This window comes from Ceratotherium simum, chromosome 9 (assembly GCF_057802395.1).
Source record: "Ceratotherium simum simum isolate JZ-2026a chromosome 9, ASM5780239v1, whole genome shotgun sequence".
In the NCBI taxonomy this organism is placed as follows: Eukaryota; Metazoa; Chordata; class Mammalia; order Perissodactyla; family Rhinocerotidae; genus Ceratotherium; species Ceratotherium simum.
Window position 1 is genome coordinate 27,303,089 of NC_141908.1, and position 21,912 is coordinate 27,325,000.

The window sequence follows — 21,912 nt, forward strand, 5'->3', positions numbered from 1 at the left end:
TTAATTTAAACTCCATGTAAGAGTAATGAGAGGAATTGGAAGTTGTTAAAGCAAGAAGATAATAAAGATACAAAAACTTTCTTCTCTTTTCTTCACTTTCTTCTATGCTGATGATATGACACACAGAAATTGTACTTAAAGAAGCCTAACCGATTGCCAGCCTGCTAACTTTGTCACTAATATTACCAATTTCGGGGAGTTATGCCTTGGACTACGGTGTTGCAAGCAAGATTTTCAACTTAGGTCTAGATCTTTACCTGGAATTCGATTGCTCTGGAGACACCCGAGAAGGAGCCTGTAAACCTGGACGAAATTGGCGTTTCTGTGTGGTACTTCAGGTGGTGAATCCCTGATCTCACCCCTTCCCATCCTGGCTTATACTCTGTTATCCTAACACATTTTGTGAGGTATAAGCAGGACTGGGTACACAATTTGTGGGGCCCAGTGCAAAATGGCAACAGCAGAGCATTAAAACAAGGGCCAGGCCCTTCCAACCGCACGGCTCTGTGTGGCTATGCAGGTCCCATGCCCACAACACTGGCCTTGGGTGTAACATGGTGAGGGGGACCCCCTGAGACCTCTCCCCTCCCACGCCAACTAGCGCAGCCTGTGCTTTTGTTTTTCTCGTTCATGCTTCTCCGTAAAATCTCATTAGAAGAAAGTGTAGGGTGGCGAGTCTAAAATTTCTAGTCTGATTTCTTCATTTAACAGATGATACAACTAAGGTACAGTAAGGTTAATGATTCATACAGTTACACAAATAATTTCTGGAAGAGCTGGATGTAGAATTCATGTATCCTGACTCTTAACCCATTACTCTTTCCACTATATCATAATGACTCATTACAAGAGAATGAAAGAGAGAAAACTCCATCTCTTTAGTTTTTCATCATGCCTGATTTGATATGATTTGAATAGGTCCTGGATGCTGAAAAGATCACTGTGACATCATAAGTAATTCTAAATAACAATATTATAACACCATAAAATTAGTATGGGGAAAGCCAATGTAAATGCCAAATTCGATATAAATAAATATTAAATTTTAAACTTTTTTTCTCCATTTTTCTTTTCACGTCTCTGCTCTTCTGAATCCTATGCACTTGTTTTATTTTTTTACTGGGTGATCCACATCTAAGTCTATTGGGACAAAGAGAAAACATCATAAAAGTTCTTCAAATTCTCCACTCAAGATACCTATTTAAAATTTCCAGGGCCAGCCCTGGTGGCCTAGTGGTTAAGTTCGGCGCACACTGCTTCGGCAGCCCAGGTTCAGTTCCTGGGTGCGGACCTACACCACTCATCTATCAGTGGCCATGCTGGAGCAGTGGCTCACATACAAAAAGAGGAAGATTGGCAACAGATGTCAGCTCAGGGAGAATCTTCCTCAGTAAAATAAAATAAAAATAAAAACATAAAATTTTCACTTAATATTTAAGGATTTCATTTTTCTACTTTGGATATTTCTTATTTTTAATTATCTTTCTAAAGGCACTCAGTATGGAATAACTTATGAAGCATCTTGCAAAGGTGAATTTTTATTAACTATTATGATTACAGTAAATAAAAAATGTCTCAAGCTTAATTTAGGACTAGAGACCAAGAAAAACTTTATTCACGGTTCATTTTGCTTTCCCATTTCACATATTACTTGTTTATCCCCCCACCTGCTTAATGATATCCTCCTACATGCTTTCCACTTCTTCAGATTAAATGAAGCTGTGTCATCCCTTGGTAATATCCCATCCCTCACAGACGTTTCTAGCAGAGCCAGTCTTGCTTTCATCTGTCTTAACGCACAGAGAAAAAGAGGATTGATCAACATACTCCTTAATTCACATTACCATTTCAAACCAGGGTTCTTATTTTATTAATTTGCTCATCATTCATTTGTTTATTCATTAATTCAACAAACAACCTGTTTATCAACCATGAAGGCTGTATAAACACTGTGCCTATGGAGAGGGAATATGGAGAAAAACAAACTTAACCTCTACCCTCAAAAAGTCTCCAATCTGTAACCGTAATTTTTTGAAGTCTAAGTCATCCATTTTCGCCATCGTGGTTTAGGACACTACCTATATAGCTCAAGTAAAATAACACTTGTCTCATGCTTATGTTTACACCTCAGGCTGCCATTACTATCATTCTGGAAAACACTATTACTCAAAAGACAGTCCATGCAGAATCCTGGCTTCACAGCGTTTTGACTTTCTCTAGTCCAACAACATGGATGGCTACACTTTGGACTGGACTAAATCTGAGACAATTCCATCTCTACGACCCAGAACTTGGAACTTTCACTCTCTAATTTCAACCTTCTGCCCTTCTCCATCGTTCAGTTCCTCATTCCCCTGAAACAGGTACTTCATTGTGATAATCAGGCCCTGACTAGTCTCCCAGTCCATTTCACCCATTCTGCTTTTACTTGCCTCAGTTCACCTTGGAGCCTGGAATCACTTCCATCTCTGCTCCTTATCCTTGTATCATTCTTATCTTGCCAGACTAAAATCCAGCCCAATTTCTCTGCTCCTAGAGTATCCAAAATGTCTAAGAAACTTAAAGAATTGTATAGACTTGTTTCAGTCTATGTTGTCAAAATAGGATATTCTTTTATGATGATAACTGAATATCCATACATTGTCCATAGCAATTACTCTAAATTTCTGCTCTTCAAGATTCCAACCCTACTACCATTCCCTTACTGTCAACTGATGAGCTCTTTTCCTACCTACTTCAAAGAGTACAACCCATATGATGTGAATTCCCTGAACTACCTTAAATTCAACCAAAATCTCTCTACCCTCATTCTTCCTTCTTTTTTTGATATTAGTGCTAAAAATGATGTGTCTCTGCCCACAGCCAAGGCTATCATTTAAAGCTATTCCCTCACAACCCTTCTGATAACTTACTCCATCTCTCACCCAGTCTCCATTTACATTTTCAGCCTTTCTTTCTCTCTTTTGCACAGAAACAGGTTCAACAAGCCTTTGTGCTAAAGAAAACCTTCCCTGAAATTTGCAGTCTCCTAAGGCACCTCTCTATTTTCATGTCGCCAGTATTTGACCCCACACTCTGTCAGAAACCCTCTGTAATACTGAACACTTTTCACTTGAACCTACATAGCTTTTGTCTTTCAAATATAACATCTTAATCCATATATTATTATAATCATTAATAATAATAATAATGGCTAGTAACAATTGAACATTTATTATGTCAAACATTTTGCACACATTTCTTATTCATCTACCATTGTTTTATTCACCCAGTTGAATGTAAGTCCTTAGTGACAGTGACTATTCATTATACCTTTCATGATGCCTAAAAAATTGCCTTGCACTTAGTAGGGTTGCCCTAAGTGACTATTGATCTGAATAGCTAATGAGGCTATAATTACTTATTTGTAAATTTTGCCTTCATGTCATTATGATTTTTGTTTTTCCTATTGGCACCATAAAATTTTGCATTCCTTAAGGACAGGAACTGTATCTTCTATTTCCCTAAAGTTTCTTTCTTAAGCCTCAGTTTAAATTCTGCACACAAGGAATACTCTGACTGAAAAGAATGAATGTAGGTATCTTAGTGGTTGCTAACAAGTCACAAACATCTTATTATTTGTTTATTTGCTTGTTATCCAGGACAGGAAGGAGAAAAAAGATAAGATTGCTGATGCTGGTTAGTGATCAAGTAAAGGAAAAACCTTCAACAGCTTTCACCCTTCTTATCCACAGACCTTATAAATACTGTTAAACACTCTTTTACATTTAAAAAAAGATACTAGATAAAGATGAAGTGATACAGCAAACTAAGTATTCCTTCTTAATCTTCATATTTTAACCTCAAATGCATCATCAGAGCAGTGAAAAGAAATTTGTCCTCCAACTTGTCTGGGTAGTTTTCCAAGATAGCAAAGGAATTTAATTGGCAAAGGCTCTCAAAATTGACTGGTTAGTCCTTCCATTGGAAATTTGTTAAATATTGCATTTTTGTTTTCTACAGAAGTTGTTAATGAGGAATCAGTGTGAAGGGAGGGGACATTTATTTCTTAATGAATAAAAATGGTGTAAAGCTTACTTGTAGATGCAAACAAACTGCCAATATAACCAAAACTGGGTGAGCATCTCATATATGTCAGGCATTGTACTTGGTACTTTAAAAATGATAACTTTTAATCTCTACAATGAGACTTTGTACACAGGGAATCATTATTTCCATTTTACTGATGTAGAAATGAAGGTTTATTATATACTCAAGTTCATGGAACTAGTAATTGGTAGAAACAAAATTCAAATGTGGTTTATCTGACTCTAGAATCTGGAGCATCTCAAAAGGACATTTGCCTTTCATATGTAAAAGCATTTATATATTATTCTTAAAATATTGGAAGCATGTTTAATGACTATAGTTAGAGTCAATATAGTTAGTTCTTGGGCAATAATTTTCTTGCATTATGTAAGATTAAGAATTGAGACCTAAATTGGCCTTGCCAGTTTCTAGATTAAGGTACTTTTCTTTTCCCAGCAAAGGAAGCAGAGATGCAGGTGGTTATTAATAGCCCTTTATAACTAGAGTAGTAGATTGTCTGAGTAAATATAACTTTCACACATTCAAAGAGGAAAACATCAGGGGCCTATTTGGGTCTTGATGTGCACGTGGAACTGCATTAATGCTAATGATCACCAAGCACCCAAGATAGATCCTTGTTACTACTAGCATGTAGGCAAACTCCTGTTTATAATGCTCCTAAGTTTTTCCATTTCTCTAATCTTCTTAGAAAATAGTTTTTTCACACAGTCTTAAAAATTCTACATAATAATTTCATTCTGAATTTGAATTTGATTAATATCTGGAAGATGTAAGGTTCTTTGTAAAAAGGCATTCTTTGTCTTAGGTGTTAAACCATACAATTTCTTTCATTTTTAAAACGTTAAAACCAATGTAGAAACATTAAATGCAATGTGGAAAGTTATTAATATAAATCAGGGTTTGCAATGCTTTATGTTGTTCTAAAGCAATTTTGCTGTGCTGCTAATCTAACTTTGTTGTAAAAAAGTAGTGATATTCTAGGCTATTGTTCTTTGCCTTTAGCAAGTTGATTTCAGGAACTTAAATCCTGGTTTCATTCTCTGAAGATACTGGACTTGCTCCCCTCCACAGGGAATGTTTTCTGCTATTGGGGTTTCCTTTCTCAGAGTCCATTTCTTCTCCTCCTTCCTTCCTTCCCTCCTTCTCTCCTTCCTTCCTTCCTTCCTGCCTTCCTACCTATCCTCTTTCCTTCCCTCCTGTCTTCCTTCCTTCACTCATCTTGTCAGTCATTATGTACCATGTGTGTTCGCTGCTATACTGGTACTTTGAGGCAAACAGGGAGTAGTCCTTTTCTTAAGGCAAATATTTTGGGGGCACTTACTAAGGCCAATATATACATTATTTATCGAATTACCTCAACAATCCTATGAGGTAGATATCATGATAATCTACTCCCATTTTGCAGCTGAAGAAATCTCTTATCTTCATGAAATTAACTAGATGAAATAGGTACAAAGAAGAACAATTCCACATGTTAAAATTAGTGGTGTGCACCTGAGGGCTGTGGGACTTCAGAGAAGCAAGAGATTGATGTGGCTTGAGGGGTTCAAGGATGAACACATTAAGGAAAAGGGATGTGAGCTGGCCCTGAAGAACAGAAGGGTGGGAAGAATTTGGATGACCAGAAGAAAGAGGGTGAGAAACTAGAGTCTCAAGGAATAGCATGGACAGAGATTCAGAGGTTGGTATAAATGTGATTATTTTTTGATGTTACCAAAGGATTTGGTCTGACAAGAATGGAACATTGTTGGTATGAAATGGATGACATTTAATACAGGACTGAAGAATGTGGATTTTGCCCTATAGGTACTAATGGGCATTCAAGAATTCTAAGAAGGCAATTTGGACAATGAGAAAAGTGTTATAGGAAGAATGTGGACTGACCAAATTGAGGAGGACATGAAGGCTAGAGACCAGTCAAATGTAAGTGAGTCTTTCTCATTTAAGAGACTAGAATAATGGGAGATGAAAATGTCTGGTTGGTTATTTCAGGCTAGGTGTCAAAAGAAAGTCAACTTGGAAATATGAAAGGGAAGTCCAAATGTTGTTTGTCTCTCATTCACTCTCTCATTTCTTCAAAAACTCTTTCTGACCTAGACTATTCCAGGATCTGTGGTGATAAAGTGACTACAACCCCACACAATTCCTGCCCTCAAGTAGCTTACAATCTAGTAGGGAGAAACATGCCTGCAAGTGACTAAGTATAATATGAGAGAGAATTAAATAAATTCTATAAGAAGACCCTCAAAGTAATGAGTGGTTAATCCTAAGTAGGAGACTGTAAGATGGTTTCCAGGTGGAGATGGCCTTTAAGAATGTGTATGATGCTGACAGGCTAAGAAAGGATGAGAGGCTTTCTAGGTTGAAGGGAAACCATGAGCAAGGGCAAAGACATATAAATGGTAAACAGTCTTTCAGAGCTGAGGCATATTCTGGGAAGTGGTATTAAAGGCAAGATGGGGTTAGATCACAGAGGGTGCCAATTCAAATGCTGACTCATTCTGAAAGCAATGGAAAACTATGGAAAGTTGAGTATGAAGTGGAGTAGGGGATGAATTACAACATCCATCTGCCCTAAGTGTTAGGAAAACAACTTCAAACTAATTCTGTTAATGTGAGGAATGGATTAAAGAAATTAGGGACTGATAGCACGGAGCCCAGTTAACAAGGTATTGTAATAGCTCAAATGAAAGATGAGAATTTAAATTAGGATAGTGAAAAAAAGGAGGGGGATAAATACAAGTGATATATAATATCTGTGACAGTAGAATTGATAGTACTTGATGACTAATTAAATAAAGTATGTAAGAGTCAAAGATGATACCATAGTTTCTAGCAGGATCAGCTCCTCAGAGTGGTGAAAAATCTTCTAAGGCGAAAGGATACATCAGGCGATTTAGATTTTATTCCCCAATCTGCCACCAAAAAAATGTGGCATTTTTTTACTACAGTTTCCTCAACTATCAAATTATAGTTAAGGAATTGTTCTGTAGTGTAACTTTCAATTTTAGAATTCTGTGATTCAATTCAACTAAACCTTCCTACTACTTCTTATAGCTTTAAACTCAGCAGAATATACTAGGAAGGAGATACTTTTAGATTCTAAAAGACTACTTTATCTATTTATATGAAGTTAATTACTTTTTACTATTTAATAGATTTGTAGAATTGAGGAAGAACTTCAGAGGTTTTCTCCTTACTTTTAGTTAAGAATGAAATTTGTGTGTTGAGTTTTCAGAGAGAAATATTAGAGACATTTTCCTTGTCTTCCCTTGACAACTTATTCCAATGAATAACAACACTTTTTATCAGAAAATTTGCTTAACTTGTTTAAAATTTATCTATTCCTATGTCTGTTGGTTCTGCTTGGATTAAAAAAGAAAAATGGTATCTGATATTAAACAATTCCATATTCATTCATTAATAAAAAACATATTTATTGAGAGCCTATTAATTTTAAGGCCCCCTTATAGATAATGTGGTAGTCTAAGAAACAATCCATGCTCTCAGAGTTTGCAATCTAATTTGGAAAAGACAACATGTTAATTAACAACACACTACAGTAGTTAGTAGCTGATTTATTCTAGAAGAGTTCATTGGAGAAAGATATCATTATAGGTTGAGATGGCTAGAGAAGAAGATCAGCCAATATAGCTGGAACTTGATCAGAAGAACTTGGGTGGAAAGAAAGACATCGTCCATTAATAAGTAATTTCAACCAGAAAAGATGTCTTATTTCAATTCTACATGTATTTAGCATCCAAAAAGATGCTAGGAATAAGAAGCAGTAAACTTATGGTTGGGAAGAAATATGTATTTATTCTCTAACTGGGCAGAGTTATAACCTGAGGATCACCAGTAAATTTCAATTACCAAGTCCAATGTATTTGCTCACCATTCTTTCAATTGTGGTTTTTGAATCTTTCGAATTGGCCATTCTCTCTTTTTTTGAAACTGTCTTTGCCTTCTGGATGTTTAATTTTTTTCTCTCTCTTTTACAATCTTTTTTCTTTTAATGAATTTGATTTTTTCCCCCTACCCACCAGGAGCCCTGGCCTTAGCTTTCTACTTATTTCAATAAATACACTCTCAATTGTAAATCTCATAGTCTCATGATGTTAAATACTATCTGAATATATTTGCATGACTCTCAGATCTCTATCTCTAGCCCTGACTTCCTGGGTTTCAATTCCTCATTTCCAATGGACATTCTCATATAGATAAGTCTAACTTTCATATGAAAATACTTGTGTCTAAAGACAAGCTTGAGGTCTTCTCCCCAAAATTGGATCTTTCTTCTGTCTATCTAGAAATAGCAAATATTCCCATATTCTAAACATGCCGGTATGTAATCTTGAAGCCATTTTGACTCCACCACCCAGAGAAACAATCTGTTGTTAAGAACTCATGTTGCTAACTTCACCACTGTCACCACCCTAGGACAAGCTTTCAATCACTTCACACTTGAATAACTACAATGACTTCCAGTTGGTCTCTCAAAGTCTGGTTTTCCCCCGCAGAATCACAGTAGTATAACATGACCAAACTCTTTTGTTTGATGCTTTATATTCTCCATCAGCTGGCTTCAAGTTAAACATCCAGCTTCACTTCCCATGAATTGTCTCCTAGGACCCTCTGATTTGCCAAATCCTTTTACTAACTATCCTCTGAATAAATATCACAATTTTCTTCCTTGGCCTACACACTCCTCTTCTGCTAGAAAGCCCTGCCTCACTCCCCTATGAATACTGAAGAGGTACTTAGTTCAAATGTCACCTCCTCTGTGAAACCTCTTCTGAATACTCACCCCATAGGATCTCTCCCACTTCTGTATTTTGAAATAATTATGGTTCCTACCATTTGTTGCAATTTATGACATATTTTCACTTATTGTTCATTATTTTTTCTTGTGTGTTACTCTCATCTTCCAAATTAAATAATAACTATGCCTTAGACTTCCTGACCCATGTTCCACCACACATGCACACCACAGTGAATACATAGAAGATACTCAATGAATACATATTGATTTATTTATTGACTGAATACATATAAACTATAGGGAATAGTAAGCAGTATGAGAAAAAGAGATCTTAAAGCTAGGTGAAAGAACATTCAAATTGATTTTTAAATCTTCTGAATAGGAACAATTTTTGCTAACCTCACTTTAGACCCTAAGTGTATAAAACAGCTAGTAAATTGTCACTTTGTGGGATAAACTTACTTTTGTGACACTTTAAATGCCTATAAAGTTAGTAAAAATTAGCATTTATTTATACTTGAAGTTGAAATTTAACATTTATCTTAAAAAGGAACATGAAGCCATTTTTGATCCTATGAGTTGGGACATTATAGAAAGTATCTAATTTATGGTATCTCTTTTTTATTATGTTTTTATTTTGTCTTGTCTCTATTTCACATGGTGATGGTACCCCTGGAACATAAAATATTAAAAATAGAAATATTCTGAACAAGCAACTAGTTCAATCTACTCATTTTTCAGGTGTAGAACCTGAGTTCCAAAGAGGGTAATTGACTTGCCCCAGGTCACAATGTAGTTATTGCCAGAGCTATGCCTAAAAATTAGGATTATTGGTTCCTAATTCTATACCTTTTTCATAATCCCATATTGTACAGTTTCATTTTTGTACCTCAAATTGACATTATTCAAATGAAAGAAAAATTACAATCATTTTTCATTATTTCTCTTATTTTACACCCAAGAAGGTGAATTAGTGCCTTGCAAGTTATTAATAAGTGCATTCTAAATAGAAACACAGTATGAGCAGTTTATTATGATGTGTATCAACGTAACGGAGATATGAATATCATCTTAATCATTTACATTTCTACAACTTCATAAAACCAACACTTTTTTCATTGGTGAGTTGAGTGGAAATATTTATGTGATTTTTTTTATTTTGTTTTGGAAGAAAACCTTATACTGGGCACTACGCTAATATTTGTAATGGTAGTGTGAAGAATTGTCTGAAACACCAAAAATAATTAGCTTTGCGCAGGAAAAGAGAGATAAACATAGTGAGTCAATGTAAATTTACACTGATGATGTGAGAATGTGAGGGAAAACACTGTTCAGTTTTGGGGAAAGAATATGGAATGTCACAGTTGTCCTGAAACTCCATCCTACAGCAGTAGCAGAGTAAAAAAAACACCACTTACTACTTTCCCACTGCAATTTTTTAGCTTCATTAAAAAGAAGTGAAATTGTCAGTTCTTCTTTATAAAACTTCTGCCTAGAAAATATCATTTAGAGGGGCTGGAGGGTATTGAGAATTAAAAGTGAAGAAAGAATAAAAAGGAACAAAGATGACCAATTTTTGTGAGGAATGTTCATGGAAATTTGGTTTGTCTTTCTGAAAAAACATTTTACAATCTAAATTACGCCATATCATTTGAATTCTCAATGACTAACATCAAGTGGTGGGCTAGAAGAAGCATATTATATTCTAATTTTAAAATTATTTATGCTGTCTTTTAAAATAAAAATTACTACCAGAAATTTGCCCAACTCATGCTTTGAAAGGATTTATTTATCCAGTTCAGTTTTCTCAACTTTCACAGGCAAATTAGGGGTTTAAGAATGAAAGATATATTTGCTGAATAAAATACCAAAATACAGAGAGTCCTGATTTGAAACAAAACAAGAGACTTGTAAAGTCTGACTTAATTGTTAAGTCATGGAGATACAAATGGATGGGTCAGCCTTTCTTTCCCTGACTCACTAAATCCACATGACACAGGACAAATCTGATCTTAGTGTGGTAAACAGCTTACCTGTACCATTGTTAACTGTGGTCTGGATTGTGGCTTCCGGCCCCATAGTGTCATAGTCTTCCTTCATTTCTTCTGTGGGGGAAAATTATCTTTAGCATTTGAAAATTGTAGAAAGGCTTACTATACTAAGCATGCCAACCACAGGAACAAGGAAGATTCTTTTAAAGGAAGCAGAGAAAAGGCTTGTTGTAAACCTCTAAACAATAGTTTTGTTCAGGCAATTGAATGAATCCAATAGTGCTAGCTGCACAAGAACTTATTTACTTTAAGCATTACTGCAAGCTGTGAAAAACACAGGTGCCTTTTTAGGGCAAACGAAGGGCTTTTCTTCTGGTGGCAGTTCTAGTGACAAACAGGGGGAAAGACATTATTTTTTCAATAAGAGTCAAAAGCAACTAAGTATTTTCCCTATGAAGCAGTACACTAGCTGCTATGTCTCTGGTAACTCTGGATGATTAGTGGCAAGTCAGAATTTATTTTATTTTCATGCTTTTTCCCCCCTTGGATTAGCTCTGATGGTGGTAATCTATGCAAGCATATTTTTAAAAAAACTGAATTCTACATATCAAAACTTGAAATGCCCAGTTTATAAAAGAAGTATCTCAGAGGTATTGAAAACACCTGTTTCACTGTTTGCTATAAACTTCTAAAACATACCTTCCTTACTCCTTTCCCTACCACTCCATAAATATCTTTCTTCTTTATCATTTATGCCCCAGGGGATAATCATTGTCATTTTCTGAGTAAAAACATATAGATATAACAACAGCTCAATGTTCTGATGAAGAAGGAAATATGTAACACTGACATTGAAGATTCAGAAAAGGAAAAAAGGTAATTTTCTAAAATGGTAATATTTTAAAATAGGGAGAATTTAACAAATAGGAGAACCCTTGAATTTTCTCTCTACCAAATTGTAGAGTAGATGAGAGGGCAGAGAAGGACAGCTGACAGTTAAAAATCCTCTAAGTGAGTAAATTAAACACAAACTTTTAAAAATTGTATTTTTACAACAACAATACTAATGAGAACCAAACATGATCCAGGATAAATATCTCTCTGTGAAAACCATTTTACTTAAAACAAGAGAAACTTTATAAATAGGACTCTGTGAATTTCCAAATTTATCCTGATCATTCTTTGCTTATTACGCTCTAGTCATAATTATTTGATACAAGAACAAGTTGTAGCAAATATTTCAGCAAAATTAAGATATATATTTTACAAGTAGTATCCTGCAGCATATCTGTTTATGGTATCAGAACTGAAAAATCATGGGCCTCTTAAGGTAAAATACACAGATATAAATAGATGCTAATTTAATGCCACTGCACATAATAGTCAGATAATTTGAATGATATTTATTTAAACTGTATAGCCACTTTAAATTCATTCTTGGCCCTGGACTTCTCTCTTATTTAAGAAATATTTACACAGGGACATTTTGCATAAAACATTTAGAAGTTCACTATATAGTGCTATATAGCAATATTGTATTGTCAATTGTAATAACTGATCGGTTGAAAGGCTCCCTCAACTGATATTTTTATCAGTCTCTGCAAGGAATTAAATTAAGGTATTTCTGAGAAGTTCAGTACTAGATATAAATATAGCTTTTGTGTCTTTCTTCCTTGCTCATCTCATGTGATTTCTGGTAGCTAAGAGTCAGAAGAATCATAAGTTTTCCATCTGAGAGATCAAGTCACTGAGGGGAAAACAGTTAACAGCGTTTTTTTTTTTTTTTTGCATAATAGTGGTAATGTTCAAGATTTCTGCTGCACTTCCTTCCTCATTGTCATTTTCTTATGAAAAACGTAAAGAGAAGTTACAATAGGTGATTGCTTCCCAAATTATTTAATGCTGGGTATACAAATGTGTAGCCGGCACTTTGTGTGTGTTGCATTCTGTAGGATTACTTTAGCTTTAATTCTCTTTTACCAAAGATTGTGCAACTGAGATGACGTCACTTTTACCTAGAATGTACTTTGCTTCAATTTACTGAGCATCAACCTTTTTCTTTTTTGAATATCAAGTTGAATTTATTAAAATGAAGCACTAAGCCTTTTCAGGTATGTATCTGAAATACTATGTGTATGCCTATTTAATTAAGTTTCATGAATCCGTATTGAGAAGGACATCATAATAAGTAGGTTAGGAATATCTCCTCTGAATTAATGGCAATGCTGGCTGTCTTGCTGCCTCACGCCTAACCTTAAACTTTTTCCGAGACACCTCTGACTCAGCACGCTGTGTCTAAAACCACACAGTATATTTGTTTTTAAAACACTTGTAAAAGTTTGCGTTTTCCAGTCACCCTTGGGATGAAGGTTTGTAAAAATAAAGAGCACTTTCTTCCTTAAGATGAAGAATCCTTGAATAAGCAGAAAGAGGCCAAGATGCAGGTGATTTATTTAAGTCTGTGTCAATGATAATGATGTCATGGTTTCCAGCACACTGTGTCCACCCCATTGTGGGACGAAAGAATGTCAAGGACAATTCCAAACACAAAACTTTGATTGTGCTGGAACCGGAAAGGCACAGTAAGAACTCCACTGCGCTCTTCAGTTCAAAACCTGCATCCTGCAGACAAACTACAGAAAGCATGGGAGAAAGAGCAAAGGAGAGGGGCTTATCTCAGAGTAAAGCTATGTGCTGAGGTATGATGGTAGACAGCCAGGCACCAGGGATAAAACACTACTAAATAAAACAGCACCAGAATTAGAATTATTGTCTATATTGTGTGTTTTGAACAATAAATAAGAAAAATATTTTATCAGAAGAAAAATGTGTTATCTAAGAGTCAGGATAAACAATGAGTAGCTTTTTAAGACCAATTTCTTTTCATTAGACATCAAGGCACCACATCAGAGCACTTTTGGAACAATAAAAAAAAAGGAACAATAAATCATTACTAATCATTAGAACTAGACAGGTAATAGCCGGGTAACTTTCTTGGTCCAAATAGCCAAATGAGATTAAGGATTTACATTTTATTTAATTATTGTGACTCCAGAATGCCAGTTTATTTACCATAAAGGTAAGAGCAAAGAACAGCCTGTTCATTTGTATCCCAGGCACCATTAACTACAGGTGACAACAGGGTCTGTAATGCATTCATATGGATTATCATATATTAAAACATTTAGAATTATGATCCATGGCCAACACAAAAAGCTGCCATAATCACAAACTACTATAGCTTGACATTGCTGTTTTGGTTGTTTTTCAATTACTGATCTTAATTTTTTAAAATTAAACTTTTTTTTTTTAGAAGTTAGAAACGTACATTTGTTATATCGTTATTAATTATTCCTTTAAGGGTGGAAATTCTAGTAATTGGTCCTTACCCTTGATTTCTAGGTATTAAAATTTAAAGCATCAGAACATTCATTCTTATAGCCCTGCATATCTAGTTCATTAACAAATATGAATAGCTAACACCAGCTCATTTAAATAGTATGTCTTACATGAGTTCTCGCCACACTCTGTTTCTGTCACACTGCTCCCAAGAATCATTGGCTCTTATTATACATGTAAATGGCTATCATAAAAATAAAAATTTCATTTAAGATTGTTAATGACTTCTGCAGCAGTCAGACTTCCTTTAATGATCATCCTCTGCCCCTAATTAAACGTATTTATCTTTCAAGCATCTTTGGCTGAGTTCTCCCTCATAGTTGAAAATCTAAAACCTTAAGTCTTAATGGATATAACGATAAATGTTTATGTGTGGGATTGCTGAGATTCGAGAAACCTTCACCGAAAGCAAAATTGGAAACAGAAAGAGTACAAAACTTGGCACAGTATGTTAGGAAAACGAAAAACAAATACAGCACACTCAAACTGCCATCCGTCTTTTTTCCTTCTTTTTTTCACATTTCATTTTCTGTAGTAGTGGAAGTGCTTTTATTATCCTCCTTCCAATACACCAAACAATTACTCTGCCTATGTTCAGTGTTTTATAGTCTGCAACATCACAATAGCATATAGGTAGATTCTGCTGCTTACTTATTCGCCTTCCCATCCACTTCACCTATTTATAAAAATGCTATTGTTATTTATATCATAAGAGCAAAAACAAGGTGGGGTAAATCATGATGGCTCTCACTGGGTCCCGGGAATAGAGATTAAGGAGACATGAAGGCTTGAATTAGAAGGGTCGTTTAAAAAAATTTTACAGGCCACCTTACCAAGTAAAGATGAGCAGAGGGAGCATATGGGAATTAGATTAATTCTCTTTTATTTTGTTAGTCATTTCATGCCTTAGTGATGTTCCATCCTACGTGAATTTTAGACCAAGGCATTTCCATTTGCACAGTGGCATTTGAAGTTTTAGTTTGAACACGATTTACCTTATTTTTATTATAGTTGGCCTTGGACCATTTTTACGTCCCTAGAGAGTCCCACCAAACTGCAGGAATCATTATCAAGTACTTAGCTGTTAAATAATAAGAAAGCTACCTGACCAGGTAAAAGCGTGAAATCACATTCACACTTAACAAAAGGGAACGATTAGATGGTTGAATTACAATAGGAGGTGTCAGACAGACACTGAAACTACATTAAACTGACAGTTATTTGGTTGGTATTGCTACATAATTTCCACACAAAATTTTCAAATATATGTTAGTTGTGAGCTTTTATGTTTGCTTCCATTTTCTATCCTTAAAGTACAGATCTCGATCATGTTATAATTTGCACATTGTAAATGTGGTGCAAATACTTCATGTTGTGTGTTTAAAATATAGTTCATATTCAACTTTCATCAAAACCGAAACATAATCCCTTCCTAAGATGTCAATGCTGTAATGTGATAACACTACTACCACTTCGTAATCTGTCACCAGCTTTGGTATCCCTATTCTGCAAGGGCTATGAAAAGAAATATTTTAATTATTTGGTTGTGGACGTTCCACTAGGTAGTAAAGATTAGTTTAAGATGGCACGGGAAGGGGCCAAGTAGTTTTGGACACTTACCTGGACCATCTACAGAGGCTTGCAGAATGTCGTTGGTGTGCCAGGTATGTTCCACTCCACTCTCCCTTATCTCATCTTCCTCTTCCTCTCTTGGCAACAGAGCTTGGCTCACATGTGGGGAGGACTCATGGTTGGGCACGCTAGCTGGACTCCTCTCCTGGTCCAGAGGGTTAGCAATCCCGTCCTCCTCAGCAATCTGAAGCTTGTCCTCCTCATCTGTTTCAGAACCCGTGTCCACTACATTGTCATAGTTCACCACTGAAGAGAAAGAACAGAACACACACTCTCTAAACACTCTGTTGAAAAATATCAGTCACCTCTAATTGTTTAGTTAAATGAAAAATAATTAATATTTTCATAACTTAATTACTCAACCATGTCAGGAAAATATAATTAACATCATTCATGTTTTAGCATTTTTATTCTTATTCAGTTATAGCTGGGTACTCTTTCTGATTTTAAATAGTTTTTACTAAAAAGATGAGAAATTTTAAAAAGCAACAGAAGCACATATACTCAAAAATATGCCTATGTTGCATATGCAAAGAGACATATTGCAATATGCACTTTCGATACCTCACAAAAACTTACAAAATAGATCTGCAATTGACAATTTTATTAGCTTAGTGACATGGAATGTTTACTATAAAATGTTGTACTAAAAATACGACATGATTTCACTATATTAGCTGTGGTTTTATTCCTAGAAACAGTAGCCATACACACACAAAATGTCCATCTATTTACCCAAATACACGAACACATACACAAACCTGCTCAATCTGAAATGTTCACTGTTGCTTCTATGTCAACCGTCATGTGCTAAGGCCATTTATATCCCAATCTTTTAAGCAGAAAATGAGGAAAAGCCATATCTTCTGGGCCATTAATGCTACTATTGAGATGTCTTCATAGTGCCATAATTACAGAAGATTTCAAAGTGACACAGGCAAGACCAACACAAATGTTAAAATAACTCACAAGAACCGGCAGGCTGCTTTTGCAGCCCTCAGTCCCAGCAATGCTCAGTAGCTTTTCTTAAAATAGACAGCCTGTAAATAAGGTCTGTGAACTCAATTGAAGGTGGCTGTTTCTGAATTAGTCAGCCCTCACAGGCTCTCGGCCTACATGCTAGTACATAAATTGTCCACTTTACCACCAGACAAGAAAGATTAGAGTAATAAACACGGGGCATTAGCTCAGCTAGAGAAACACACCAGCCGTTACGCACACACAGGATTGCCAAGAACTGTTAACCCAACTCTCCAGAAACACACACAAAAAAACAAGTTAGAACCATGACATCATGGGAACAAGAGGGAGAGAGAAAGAAAAAAAAAAAAGCCCGTGGAAAAAAAAAGCACAAACAATTTTCAGGTTCATTTTGATTTCTCTGCGCCTAATAAAGCAATCCTCTGCTAAGTTATCAACTGGGCTATCTCAAGTGGCTCTTGCCAGCTATCGGATTATACAAAAGTGGCAGAAAAGGAGGAAAAAAAATGAAAAGGATTGTGTGTCAGGTTCATAATGCTTTTGGAGAATTCTGGAAACATGTCTAGTTACAAATTTTAGTCAGTCATATCTGTTTGCTTTGACAGGTTCCCAGGGAGTAAAAAAGGAACAAAAAGAGAGAGATTTTTTTTGTCATGTGAGGCTGGGGACAAAAAGATTACACCGTGCATATCTGCTCATAATATGATCTTTGTATAATCCGCGGGTCTGCACTTGCCTTCAGAACAACTGCACAACAGGTGCAAATTAAAATGAAAACGGCAGCGGAGCCGGGCAAACAGAATCTGCTGACCTGGTTTGAATACCAATTGACGGGGGAAACAAAACCTTTTCAAGAGGTGTGACCACAAGGGCTTAGGCAAGTTCAGGCTGGGTAATGCCCTCAGATCTACAAAAAGAGAGATATTCTAACATCTCTGCTCTAGCTGTGTGGTCCAGATATACCTTAGTACAATCAATAATGTGCTTCTTTTTTTTTTTTTTCTGGTGACTGAGATTTAACCATTTCTTAGCAACAAGCAGAAGATTCTTTACAAATTTTCTGAACGCTGAGTTCAGGGCGGTGGGGGGGGGGGAGGGAGAGTGGTGGGGGCTACAACAAAAGCTCCTAAGGCCTGGGAAGCTTTCAACCCACCTCCTAAAAACTGATCTCTGGGCACAGGAGGAATAAAGAAAGGTCCAGAAGGAGTGAATAAAATTATCTAAGGCTGGACAGGCATTAAAAGGCCTTTATCCTGGAAAAAAAACCATGCCTTTTAAGGTCTTTTTCTGCATGGACCACAATATCCCGTGTGACACGTGAGTGTTCCTGCAGCAATACAATTTAAATATTTTCTTGTGGAAAAAAAAAAAAGAGAGATAAATGATTTATGAACAGCCCTTGAGGAGTCCCAAATATCAGAACAATCTAAACAAGCAATGAAGTCATGTCTCACCATATAGGGTCAGGAGTACAGCATCCATCACCTTCATGGGCCAACAATACTTCACAACCTTTAGGGTTCTCGCTCACAAATAGTAGTAAATACTTTTAAACTAAATAAATAACTGCTGTCAAGTTCACTTACAGAAGCAGTATGCCATCTTTTCCAGAGCTGTGTTAACTAGGATATCCATTCCCATAGCCATTCTGTTGGTATCCCACCCCTCTCTCCTTTTTTTTAATCCAGGTAAAACAGTTCTTAAAGGTAGTTTTTACATCTAAATTCATAGTAGTTCATTTCATCCTGTTCTTTCCGGTTGACCTTCTGACAATGAAAATTAAATCCATTAATACGAACGTTGTACTTCCTGCTCCCTACCTCATCCCCCCACTTCTAAATCCCCAGGATTTTCCTTAAAATTTTTCTCTCAAGTCTAGTCAGTGGATTTGTCTAGGGTAGGTAGTGGGGAAATTTTCACCACAAAATATTCTTACTATAGAATGGCCAATACATGATGAATTTACCCCTATTTACATTATGATATAAAATAAGCTCATTTTCCCATTTGTTTCTGTTTTCATCCTTTGCATACCATCATCACCATTGACATAACAGATCTTAATAATGTGGCTTTGTCTCTGCAAAGAAGAGCTTCAATTTTGTATAATAACCAACATATACTGGTTTTAAATATGGGTCTTTGGGCAGAATATATTAATCCAGTGTCTGTTTTTCAATTTATGATACATATTTTTTATTCAGCATTCAAAAGCAAGGAACCGCCTACATAATGTAGCAAAGTTCTATTCAGGCCTTACGTTAGGTCAAATAAGCCACTTCTTGCAGGAGTATCAGCAAAATTTTGTACATGTATTGGAACTACATGGCTGGCAGAAAAACAGACAGTTACTTCAAAACCACAAAGAAGTGGGAGCCCAAAGAATTCCTTTCTGCAATTCAATAAACAAGAGGAAAGATGTACTGTTTGCTGGCTCAAAATAGACACTAATTTTACATCTGTCTCTTAGGCACAGCAAAAAGCCAACTAAAGAGCAGTAATAAATGTCCAAAAACAGCATCAGTATCCAAAAGTCTCCCAGTAATCTTCAGAGGAATTAATTACAATTCTGTGTAACAGTTGCATTGGCAAAATGCACCTATAATTACATACAGGTACTGTACTGTATTACAGGGAAATTTGCCATGTGATATCATGTTTACATGATAATTGATGGATAAGATAAAACTATTTGCATATGAAATGCATATGAATTATTGGCATGGCTAACCATTTTATGTGGAATCGTATTAAAGTTTCATTTTCTCTAAAACTGTATGTGTAATATGGGGTTACCAAAGGGTATAAAGCTGATACTTAAATTCGCTTTATAGCAAATGGCCCTGGAAAGATATATCTGACTATGTATTACTAAAAACCTATATTTAAAAGGCTTCATAGTTTATCTATAATAAGCATTATTTTCACTTAACCAGATTGCATTATATTAAATCCTCTCTATTCTTCCTAAGTAAACAATACTCTAAATTGTATCACTATACCAATTAATTTTACAATCATGGTTTCTCTTTATATGATATAACTTTTTTTTTCAGATTTTTGTATATTCTGGTGACATATAACAGAATAGTAGCAAAATGTGACATTTTTATAATGTCCATACCTGCTGGAAAATTTCAGCATTTGCAAAAATGGCCTATCATAGCATTTAAACATCGCTCATAATTAGCTTGACATTTGAAATACCAGAACTGTTGTTTTGAAGATGGCCTACACAATGTTACCTAACTAACCCCTTTTCATACTTATATGCTTTCTCTACATTATTCTGTCAGCTACAGTACAAATAAGATATCAGTTGCTAATGTATTAACATGCAAAAGAACTGTTGTTAAGGGGCAATACTTCATCTTCACTAGAAGCAGAAGTTTTATTGATGTAAAGGAAAATTACATATGCAGATTATAGACAGTTAATTGTTAATAAGGCAGTCAATAACGATTTCCTATAACTCCACTCAAGCTAAACGTGCCAATAAATCTTTCAAGGCCATCATAAAACATTTGTTAAACGCCTACCATGTGTTAAGTCCAGAGGATACACTATTCTCACCTCAGGAAGCTTACTATCTATTTGGAAAAATAGAATCATACAATTGCAGTGCTAGAAGGACGCGTGAAGTCAACCCTTGACATGTGACAAAGGAGGTAATACAGGCACAGTGAAGTTAAATGACTTGTCTAAGGCCCTGCAGCCAGTTGGTGGCAAAGCCAGTGCTAGAAAGCACATCTTTGGGCATACAACAGCCACACAAAAATATACATAATAATACAAATTCCCAGTGAAGAATGCAATCTAAATTTAAACTCCACGTGATCTGAGTAAGGGAATGGAAATCCCTGGGACTTTTGGGGATTTTCATGCCGCAAAATGGAGATTGTCACTTAATTTTAAATTGTTTTGATGATTGTTGCTTTCATGGATCCCCTTAATTTGAGTTATAGAAGCCTACCAATTTGATCAATTACCAGAATCTAACAATACACCCATGTTTCCCACAATAGTTTGGAAACAATAGAAATAAAGAGGCAGTTCCCCGAATTATGAGCTTGAAGACCTGTCTTCTTGTCTCAGTCCCAACATGTAACTAGCTGTGTGGCCTTGGCCTATTTATCCAAGAAACCTTGGTACAAATGGGTAAAAATAATGATAATGGGTTCCCTGTCTGTGAGGTTGCCACAAGGAGCCTACAAAATTGTGTGTCATGGTACTCTATGAAGTATAAAACACCAATAACTACTGAAATAATCATAAAGATGGGACCTTTGCTCCAGTGTCTTCTTTTGTCTGCTGCTGTGATGTGTGGTAACTATAGGTGAAAAGAGAAGATTTGAATGTGAGCCAGTCACAATTCTGGTTTTGGTCCTTCATTTACAAATTGATTTACCAAAGTGTCCTCAAGTAGGAGGCCCCTGATGGGAAAGAGTATGCTTAAACCCTTAGCTAATATGTGATACAGACATGTAACCTCATTTAAAAAATGCCTCTTCTGATAACATGGCTTAAAGTTTAAAAGAAGGCAGTTGGAATTTTATGAGTCATTTGGTTTCCTAAATCTCTTAGATGCTTGGAGATCATTTCTATTTGAGCTGATGGATTAACGGCCTAGTTGCTTTCTTAGAACGTCTTTACGTGTGGTAGGTGTTGGGGCACATTCTAAGACTCTTTATCTGAACCCTAGCCCTTTATTCCTCCCCCATGCCCCCAAATTTTGATTTTCAGGTACTGTGCTACTAAGGACAGCATGTGGCTCTTTTTCAAGAATTTTTATCCAGTGACTTGCTTTTCCATGGAAGATTTATCAATGACATCCCTTCTTTATCACACTTAACTTGTTACCTCTGTACTTGAGTAGATAAAGATCACAGGACTAAATTCAAGGTTCAATTTCTCATTTAATAATGGGGGTCTTGTGACAGGTACAACAAGGCAAAGATAAATTCAAACAGAGATTTTCTTCTGAATTTGAATATGTGCCACTGAAATGCATGAGCCTTAATTTCCCGATTTAAAAATGGGAATAATTTTATCACTTGG

The 21,912-nt window shown here is 35.7% G+C and overlaps 1 protein-coding gene and 1 long non-coding RNA gene across 4 annotated transcripts in view; one reads left to right on the top strand and one right to left on the bottom strand.

Moving 5' to 3' along the window:
- Positions 1 to 21,912, top strand: part of LOC147916253 (uncharacterized) — a 145,454-nt gene that overhangs the window by 81,701 nt on the left and 41,841 nt on the right. The gene's annotated exons all lie outside the window — the stretch shown is intronic.
- Positions 1 to 21,912, bottom strand: part of ZEB2 (zinc finger E-box binding homeobox 2) — a 131,302-nt gene that overhangs the window by 27,927 nt on the left and 81,463 nt on the right. For 2 of the 3 annotated variants that reach the window (XM_004423849.3, XM_014782440.2), the window contains exons 3-4: positions 15,862 to 16,119; positions 10,885 to 10,956 (exon numbers count right to left, since the gene is read on the bottom strand). In XM_004423849.3, coding sequence (XP_004423906.1) covers positions 10,885 to 10,956; positions 15,862 to 16,119 — 330 coding nt within the window. The remainder of the gene's footprint in view (positions 1 to 10,884; positions 10,957 to 15,861; positions 16,120 to 21,912) is intronic. The other variant, XM_087435124.1, reaches the window with a different exon arrangement.